This window comes from Balaenoptera musculus, chromosome 1 (genome assembly GCF_009873245.2).
Source record: "Balaenoptera musculus isolate JJ_BM4_2016_0621 chromosome 1, mBalMus1.pri.v3, whole genome shotgun sequence".
NCBI classification, from domain to species: domain Eukaryota; kingdom Metazoa; phylum Chordata; class Mammalia; order Artiodactyla; family Balaenopteridae; genus Balaenoptera; species Balaenoptera musculus.
In genome coordinates, this window is record NC_045785.1 from 32187700 (window position 1) to 32198186 (window position 10487).

A 10487-nucleotide genomic window follows, 5' to 3' on the forward strand; every position below is an offset into this window, starting at 1 on the left:
GCTTTGGAAACAGCAAAAATGTCCTTTATTGTCTCACTTTTACAGATGAGGAATCTGAGCCACAGAACAGTGAAACAATCTGCCCTTGGTCACACAGTCTGGTTGTGATACAACCAGACTTAGAGACAGTTCCTCAAAAAGCTGAATGCAGAGTTACCATAAGACCCAGAAATTCTATTCCTAGGTATATGCCCCAAAGAATTGAAAACATACATCCACACAAAACGTGTACAAGAATGTTCATAAAAGTATTATTCACAACAGCCCACAGTCCATCAACTGATGAGTGGATAAATAAAATGTATATTCATATAGCAGATTATTATGCAGCAGTAAAAGGAAATGAAGTACAGACACATGCTACAACATGGAGGACCCTTGAAAGAATTATGCATGTGAAAGAAGCCAATCACAAAAGACTACATATTATGCGATTCCACTTATATGAAATATGCAGCATAGGCAAATCCACAGAGTCAGAAGGTCAATTAGTGGTTGCCAGGGGCTGGGGGGCAGGGGTAACAGGAAGTGACTGATATGGGGCATCTTAGGGGGAGGGATGAAAATGTTCTAGAATTAGATAGTGATGATGATTGCACACCTTTGTGAATGTACCAGAAAACACTGATTGAGCACTTTAAAGTGGTGAATTTTATGGTACATGAATTATGTCTCAATAAAGAACATGTTAAGCACCTTTCAAGCAAAACAAAACAAAAACAAAAAACAGAATTGACCAAACTAACTACAGATGTCTGTCAGAAAATCCTGCCCAAGCATCTGGTTTGCCACCTCTGCCCAAGCCCTCCTCCTCCCCTGCTGGCCCTCTGCAGGCTCCTATCTTTTCTCCTCCTCCTCTGCTCGCCCATTAAATGCTGGCATTCCAGGGCTCCATCCTGCACCTTCTCCTCTCCCTCTGCTCACGCTCACCTGTCCACTTCCATGACGTCAGCTCCACAGACTCCCGAATTTCGGTCTCCATCTCCAACCAGCATCCATCCCTACTCCTGCACACCTGTTCCTTTACCACAGGAAATAGCACCGCCAGCCACCTAGTCATCAAGGCAAAAGCTGGGGAGTCGTCCTAGTGACCTCCCAGCCCCTTCTGTCCCACCTCCTGGCTCATTCGTCTCCACCTCTGCAGCCTCTGGCTTACTTCAGGTTGCATTGTCTCTTGCCTGCAAACAGGCAAGAGGCAGAGAGCAGAACTGTATACACATCATTCCCTCACCTCCATCTCACCAGTTCATTCACCACTCTGCAACCTGAGTGATTTTCTAAAAGACAAATCTAACCCTGTTACCTCCCAGTTTAGAACATAGCCTTTTCTTGACCAATAACAGCTAACAATAATTGAGATTCACTTGTTGCCATTTGCTAAGCATTTTGTATGAATTATTTAATGCTGCAAAGACCTTATGAGGTAGAAATGATTATTATTACTCCTCCATTATGGATAAGAAAACCAAAGCTGATTTTTCTGTACCTGTTGAATGCGATTAATGTTAAAACAACTTTATTGAGGTGTAATTTACATATCATGAAATATGCCCATTGTAAGTGTATAGTTTGAGGATTTTTAGTAAATTTACAGTTTGACAACTCTGTAAGTCACAATCCAGTTTTAGCACATTTCCATCATCCCCAAAAGTTCACTTGTGCCCATTTTCAGTCAGTCCCTTCTTCCACCCCCCGGCCCAGGCAAACAGCTGATCTACTTTGTGTCTATAAATTTGCTTTTTATGGACAGTTTATAAAAATGAATTCATACAATATGTAGCCTTTTGTGATTGTGTCTGCATTATGTTTTTGAAGTTCACCTATGTTGTAGCATGTAAGTTTTATCCTTTTATATAGCTGAATAGCATTCCATTGTATGGCTATACTATAGTTTGTTTATCCATTCACCAGTTGATATTCAATAGATTCCACTTTTTAGCTATTTATGAACAATGGTGCTACGAACACTTCATGTACAAATCTTTGTGTAGACATATGTTTTTACTTCTCTTGGATAGATACCTAGGAGGGGAATTGCTGGGTCATAAATAAAGTTTAAATTTTAGTAGTTGCCAAACTCTTCAAAGTGCTTGTACCATTTTACATTCCCATCAGAAATGTATGAGGACTCCAATTTCTTCACACCCTCACCAACATTTGTTATTATCTTTTTTTATAGCCATTCTAGTGACTGTGTGGTGGTATCTTATTTTTGTTTCAATTTGTGTATCTCAAGTGATTAATGATCTTGGCCATCTTTTCATGTGCTTGTTAGCTCTTTGTACCTTCATATCTTCTTCGGTGAAATGTCGACTCAAATTTTTGCCTATTTTTAAATTGGATAATATATTTTCTTATTATTGAGTTGTAGGAGTACATTTTATATTCTGGATATATATCCTTTATCAGTCATTGAGAGTGAGGTATTGAAACGCCAAAACTATAATTGTTTATTTCTCTTTTCAATTCTATCAGTTTTTGCTTCATGTAGTTTGGGACTTTGTTGTTAGGTATGTATAGATGTATAGTTGTTACATCTCCCTGATGTCTTGACTCTTTTATCATTATAAATATTCCTCTCATTGCCAGTAACATTTCTTATCTTAAAGCCTATTTTGTCATATTAACACAGCCACTTCAGCTCTTTTAGAGTTACAGTTTGCATGGTCTCTTTCCATCCCTTTACTTTCTACCTGCCTGTGTCTTTGAATCTGATTTGTGTCTCTAATAGATAGCATATAATTGAATCTTGCTTTTTTAAAAAAAATCCAATCTGACAATCTCTACTTTTTGATTGAATTGTTTAGTCTATTCACTTTTAGTGTAATTATTCATATGGCTGGCTTTATGCCTGTCATTTTGCTATTTATTTTCTATATTTATCCTGTTTTCTTTTGTTTCTCTTCCCTCTTTGACTGCCTACTTTTGTGCTAAAATATTTTTTAGAGTACCATTTACATTTATTTGTTGATTTTTTAAAAACGGTATTTTATTGAGTCATCCAAATTCACTCAAGAACTTCAGCCATTTTACTCACTCAAACTATATTCGTATGTAGAGTGGTTGCTCTGGGGACTGCAGTATTCATCCTGACTTACTATAATCTTCTTTAGGTTAATATTAGTTTAAAAATGGTTAAATATAGCAACTTTGCTCCAATATAGCTTAATTTCATACCCCCTCCTTTGTGTTATTATTGTTACATATATTACATCTATATATGTTATAAACCCAACATACAGTGTTATAATTAGTGGTTCATAAAATCTTATATTTTTTAAAGAAATTAACAGGAGAAAAGAGAATATGTATTTGTACAGTTTTTTTTAATTAATTGATTTATTTATTTTTGGCTGCATTGGGTCTTTCAGCATCTTGATTATGTTATTCAAATGCCTTCTGCCTCTATTGTTTCTGTCGAGAAATAAGGCTTGTCAGAACTGTACTTAAGAGTTCTTTTTTTTATTTTTTGGCCACACTGCTTGCAGGGTCTTAATTCCCTGACCAGGGATCGAACCTACCTCCTCAGCAGTGAAAGCACCAAGTCCTAACCACTGGACCGCCAGGGAATTCCCTTTTTTTACTTTTTTTTTTTTTTTTTTTGGCCTAGAACTCTACTTGTGAGTTCTGATGTGCTGTTTTTCTCTTGCTGCTTTCAAAATTTCCTGTGTTTTAGGCTTTCAACAGTTTGATGATAATGTGTCCAAATGTGGATTTCTTTATGTTTATCCTACTTGGAGTTCTTTGGATCTGTAAATGAATGTTTTTCCTTAAAATTAGGAAATTTTTGGCCATTATTTCTTCAAATATTTTTTCTTTCCCTCTCTCTCTCTTTTTTTCTTTCTGAATTGCTGGGTCATATAGTAATTTTATGTTTAACTTTTTGAAGAAGCACAAAACTGTTTCTAGAGTGGCTGTACCATTTTACATTCCACCAAGAATGTATGAGGTTTCCAGTTTCTCCACATATTTGCTGACACTTGTTTTCACTTTTATTTTCAATCATAGCCATCCTAGTGGGTATGAAGTGGTACCTCACTGTGGTTTGGTTTGTATTTCCCTAATGACTGATGACATAATGACATTGATTTTTTTTTAGCTTTATTGAGATATAACTGACCTATAACATTGTGTAAGTCCTAGGTCTACAACGTCTTGATTTAGTACACTTACATATTGCAAAATTATTACCACCATAGTTAACTAACACCTCCATCATGTCACATAATTGCCATTTCTTTTCTGTTGTGAAAACATTTAAGATCTACTCTTGGGACTTCCCTGGTGGTCCAGTGGTAAAGAATCTGCCTTACAACGCAGCGGACGCGGATTCGATCCCTGGTCAGGGAACTAAGATCCCACATGCCGCGGGGCAACTAAGCCCGCGTGGCACAACTACTGAGCTCGCGCGCCTCAACTAGAGAGAGAAAACCCGCACGCCACAACTAGAGAGAAGCCCGTGCGCCACAACAAAGAGCCCGGCACCGCAATGAGAGATCCCACGTGCCTCAATGAAGATGCTGTGACTAAGACCCGACACAGCCAAAAAGAAATTAAATAAATAAATAAATAATAAATAAATCTTTTTAAAAATCTACTCTCAGTAATCTTCAAGTATATAATACAGTATTATTAACAATGAATCCTCAGAACTTATTCATCTTATAACTGGAAGTTTGTACCTTTTGAACAATATCTCCCCATTTCCTCCACCCCCTCAACCCCTGAAAACCACCAATCTACATTCTGTTTCTATGAGTTCAGCTTTTTTAGATTCCACATGTAAGTGATATAATGACATTGATCTTGTCATGAACTTTTGATCATTTGTCTCTCTTCTTTGGAGAGAAGTCCTTTGCCCATTTGTTAATAGGGTTGTTTGCCTTTTTGTTGTTGGGTTTTAAGAGTGCTTTTCACATTCTGGACAGGAGACTCATCACCTATATCATTTGCAAGCATTTTCTCCCATTCTGTGGGTTATCATTTCACCCTCCTGATATTGTCCTTTGATGCACAATAATTTTTAATTTTGATGAAGTCTAATTTACCTATTTTTCTTCTGTTTCTTATACTTTTGGTGTCTTATCTAAGAAACTATTGCCAAATCCAAGGGACAATTTTTTTTGGACATTATCAATTGTTTATTTTTTATTGAAGTGTAGTTGATTTACAATGTTGTATTAGTTTCCAGTATATAGCAAAGTGATTCATATATATATATATTTTGTTCTTTTCCATTATAGGTTATTACCAGATACTGAATATACAGTATAATATTCCCTGTGCAATACAGTAGGAGACTTTGTTGTTTATTTTATATGTAGTAGTTTGTATCTGCTAATCCCAAACTCCTAATTTATCCCCCCCACTTTCCCCTTTGGTAACCATAAGTTTGTTTTCTATATCTGTGAATCTGTTTGTTTCATAAATAAGATCATTTGTACCATATTTTAGGTTCCACATACAAGTGATATCATATGGTATTTGTCTTTCTCTGTTTGACTTACCTCACTTAGTATGATAATCTCTAGGTCCATCCATGTTGCTGCAGATGGCATTATTTCTTTCTTTTTTATAGCTGAGTAGTATTCCATTGTATATATACTTGTATATATCTATATACTGCATCTTCTTTATCCATACATCTGTCGATGGACATTTAGGTTATTTCCATGTCTTGGCTATTGTAAATAGTGCTGCTATGAGCATTGAATCCAGTGTTATGAGATGATATTGAAAGGAAGGAAAAGTGGCCACAAGTTCTAGGTTCTGGCATACCTGGACATCTGTCCCTCCTGCTGCCAGTGAAGAAAAGAGTCCATGGCTAGCAGAGAGAATGTTTTAACTTTTAGTCCTTCAAACAGTCTCCATGGTGTAAACACTGACTCAAAGGAAGACTCCTGGAGAGCGTGGTTGCCAAGAGTGGTGGGATCTAAGTTGGCTTGTTCTTTTCCTTAGGGGTTCCCACTGCACCTGAGCCACCACTCATGCCCGTGCTCCTCCTTGGGCTTTTGCTCCACGGAAATGCACCCCAGTGTCAGCAGCCCACATCCCATGCTTCATTCATCAGATATTAAAACTCCACTAAATGCCAAGGAATTGTGAGTGGGATGGTGTCACAGTGGTAAACAAACTGACATGGACTCTGCTCTCAAAATGCTCTTTCTGTAGTAGGAGAAAGGTGATTTTAAAAAGTAGACACACACACAAAAAATTAAATACAACTTGTGCTAAATGTGAGCACAGTGTCTAACTGCTCCCTTCAGAAATGCAGGAGAGAAACGGATGTGGCCCACTGTCTCAATCACTTCACCTACCTAACGCTCTCTAAATATGGGAGTTCCAAAATGTAATGCCCTATTGAAAAGATACGAATCCTTTCTTTTTTTTACACCTTTCCTTTGGATTTATTCTTCTTCACAAGTGAAGCGATTACTATTAGAATTCTTTTAATTGGGTTCAAACATTGCAATGCATGAATCCTTTCTATAGCCTGCAAGGCCCTGTTTCTATGCCCCAGATCATCACTGACCCCACAGAAGCATCTAGACATTGATGTCTAGAAACATCTCATGTTTCTAAAGAGCATTTTATGAGAGAGGGCGTATGGTATATAATAATTATAACTGGTCTGAAATGCATGCCCTTGGGCCCAGTCCTTTCTGGGAGTCCCTCCAAAGGAAATAACGGGGTCTTTAGAAAAAAGCTGTACTGCTAAAGATAGTTACTGTAACTTTGTATGTTCAATAAACAAATTCAATACTCAGTTTTTATTTTGCTAATGTGAGCAAATGACTTGACCTCATTGGGCATCATGGGTAAAATTGGGTGATAATCTCTACCTGAAAAAGTTTATGAGGACTAAATATCTGAGGAAATAGCTGCCTAGCACTAGGCCTGACACAGAGCAGGTGTGTTCTCTATGGGTTCATTTCACCTCCTCTTTCTGACTGTATTGCATTGTATTACATACCTGAATATGTACACAGGAATCTATATAGTTTTTATATTCCCACCACTCCCCTCTCAGTGGACTGAATTTGCCCAGGGACCTCTCATCCTCCTCTCCTGGCATGCTGAATAGTAGCATTCAGGTGTTGAATGGTTGGACTGTCCTAACCTCGACCACTGTCAAGTGTCCTTTCCCTGGTGCTAGCCCACCGCCTCTCCTGGTTCCCAGGCACCCCAGCCTGCGGTCCACGTGCAGGGGCAGGAGCCGCTGACCGCCTCCATGCTGGCCGCAGCACCCCCCCAGGAACAGAAACAGATGCTGGGTGAGTGACCCACGTGCTTGCAGAAGAGGGGGCCAGAGCTGCTACTGACCTGGACACCAGCGTCCGTTCTCTACTGGGATGCCACTGGGTTTTTCACGGAATACCTTCCCACAGGTGAACGTTTGTTCCCGCTCATCCAGACGATGCACTCAAACCTGGCTGGGAAGATTACGGGGATGCTGCTGGAGATTGACAACTCGGAGCTGCTGCACATGCTGGAGTCCCCAGAGTCTCTCCGCTCCAAGGTGAGCAGGTTCCCAGACCCCCGCGGCTTCCGCTCACTCGGCTCAGGGGGACAAGGGGTGGCCTTGGACACCCAGGGGAGGCAGAGAGAAGGGTCTGCTGCCCCGTGACCTCCTCGTGCCTCGCCTGTGACCTGAGGGCTGCTGGCGCGTGGGTATCTGGGAAGGCGGTCAGCACCAGGAGAGGCCACCGCTGGGCCCGGGCGCCAGGGAGGGGCGGAGGGGCTCTCCTCAGATGTCACTGACCACCTGGAGTTTCTCACAGGTGGATGAAGCTGTGGCGGTCCTACAGGCTCATCATGCCAAGAAAGAAGCTGCCCAGAAGGTGGGCGCTGTTGCTGCTGCTACCTCTTAGACAAGGACAAACCGTATGTTTGGCTATTTCATTTCCTGCGATGGTTCTGATTTACGATCATCATCCTAAAAAGGCAGAAGGAGGAGGGCACGGAGAGAGCCCTGCTTCTGTTACTGCTTATCCTGCCCACTTATCCTGTCACCTTTGTGCCTTATCTGTCATCTGAAGTTAGAGAAAGGAGGGGATAAGCTGTGAATTATAAAGGGCAAACAACAGTTTCCACTGTGGTTTTCTTCTGACACCAACCAATTCTACAATTCTCTGACAACAGCGGGGACCCACCATTTCAATTCAATTCTGATACCACGGACCCCACAGGTTAAGGGCTCAGTCCCACAAGACTGCCCCTACTTCAGACACCAGCCACAAATGGGGTCCCTATGTTACCCACACTTATGCTCAGCCAACTACAAATTTGGGTTCCCATGAACCGCACCCCCAGGTTTGAAAATTTGCAAGAATAACTCACAGAACTCAGGAAAGAGGTATACCTATGATTATAGATTATTATAAAGGACACAACTCAGGAAGAGCCAAATGGAAGAGAAGAATAGGGCAAGGTGTCAGAGGAAGGAGATGCGGAGCTTCTTTGCCTTCTCCAGGCACACCATGCTCCCAGCACAGCCATGTGTTCACCAACCCAGAAGCTCCCCAAACAAACCGCATTTAGAATTTTGACATGTGGTTTCACTATCTAGGCATGATTGATTAAATCATTGGCCATTGGTGATTGAACACAATTTCCATCCCTTTTCCCCTCCCTGAAGGTCAAGGGTTGGAGCTGAAAGTTCCAACCCTCTAATCATGTGGTTGGTTCCTCTGCTGACCAGCCCCCATCTGGAAGCTATCTAGGGGCCTGTGATGGATAATTTTATGTATCTACTAGACTATGTCATAAGGTGCCCAGATATTTGGCTAAACATTGTTTCTGAGTGTGTCTGGGAGGGTGTTTCGAGATGAGATTAGCAGTTGAATAAGTGGACCCAGTAATGCTATTGCCCTCTGTAAGGTGGGTGGGCCTCATCCAGTCCACGGAGGGCCTGAATAGAACAAAAGGTGGAGGAGAGGAGAATTAGCCCTTTCATCTGCCTATATGACTGAGCTGGGACATCTCAATTCATCTTTTCCTGCCCTTGAACTGGGATTTATACAATTGGCTCCCCTGGTTCTCATAGTAAGTCTCTCCATATGTATCTATATGATGTATACATATTTCTCCTATTGGTTCTATTTCTCTGAAGATCCCTAACTAATACAGGACCCCACTATGCGTCACCTCCTTAGGGTAAATTCCGGTATGGTCAAAAGGGTTCATTATGAATTTAAAAAGGCCCTCCTACGGCTTCCCTGGTGGTGCAGTGGTTGAGAATCCGTCTGCCAAGGCAGGGGACACGGGTTTGAGCCCTGATCTGGGAAGATCCCACATGCTGTGGAGCAACTAAGCCCGTGCGCCACAGCTACTGAGTCTGTGCTCCAGAGCCTGCGAGCCACAACTACTGAACCTGTGTGCCACAACTACTGAAGCCCGTATGCCTAGAGCCCATGCTCCACAACAAGAGAAGCCACCGCAATGAGAAGCCCGTGCACCGCCACAAAGAGTAGCCCCCGCTCACCACAACTAGAGAAAGCCCGTGAGCAGCAGTGAAGACCCAACACAGCCAAAAATAAATAAATAAATAAATTTATTAACAACAACAACAACAACAAAAAGGCCCTCCTATCATTCAGGAAATTTCAGGGGTTTTAGGGGCTCTGTGCTAGGTACTGGGGACAAAGACCAAATATATATATATTATACCACACTCACATAAAGGACACCTGGTCAGGTTCCTCTCAAGAGTGACCTTGTTGGTCTGGAGTAGTGACAGGTTCACAAGGGGATCTTGTAATCAGATCTCACAGCCTCATTTCTATGAGTGGTACCCCTCTGGTTTGGCCTGAGGATGCTGAGGTTGGCTGTGTGTGCATCCACTGCTTAGCTCTGGGAACACAGCAGGCACAGGCCTTGTTGTCAAAGAGGGAGACAGACACACACATGACTACAGTCACAGAGTGTGTTTCAGTCAACTGTTGGACTTTGAGGCCATGGCACCTCTCTGAGGGGTAAGTAGGACCTCCAACAAGGACAGGTGGACGCCTCCAGACAGAGAAAGGAGAGAACCAAATGAGCAGAGGCAGAGGCAAGAGAATCAAGCACATGGTAAGGGCCAGGGCTTCTGTGTTGGTAGGGCTCGACTTGACGTGGCCAGGGCCCCTTGTGAAGGGCTCTAGGAGCCTTGTCATCAGTAGCACTGATTTAAGAAGGGAACTCTAGAGAGTTGAGGTTTGTTCTGAAGAAAGATCATCCTGGGAACAAGTCAGAGGGCGGACCGGAGGGAGAGAGCCACCATCAACTCTTCCTTAGTCTCGACTGCATTAACCTCCTGGTCTCCAGGTTTCCATCCAAATCATTCTGGGCAGAGTGGTCAGGGCACAGTTTTATTTTTTTATTTATTATTTATTTATTTGGCTGCGTCGGGTCTTAGTTGTGGTATGCGGGATCTTTCGTTGTGGCACACGGGCTCTGTGTTGCGGCGCAGGCTCTTTGTTCGAAGCCGTGTCCCCTGCATTGGAAGG

General features: G+C 41.9%; 1 protein-coding gene across 1 annotated transcript; it reads left to right on the top strand.

Annotated features, from left to right (window-relative positions):
* Positions 1 to 7167: 7167 nt before the first annotated feature.
* LOC118879982 (polyadenylate-binding protein 4-like) lies at positions 7168 to 7889 on the top strand. Its single transcript, XM_036823305.1, has 3 exons — positions 7168 to 7274; positions 7389 to 7519; positions 7782 to 7889. The coding sequence occupies exons 1-3, from the start codon at positions 7232 to 7234 to the stop codon at positions 7869 to 7871; spliced, it is 264 nt and encodes an 87-aa protein (XP_036679200.1). The 5' UTR covers positions 7168 to 7231; the 3' UTR covers positions 7872 to 7889.
* Positions 7890 to 10487: the final 2598 nt, after the last annotated feature.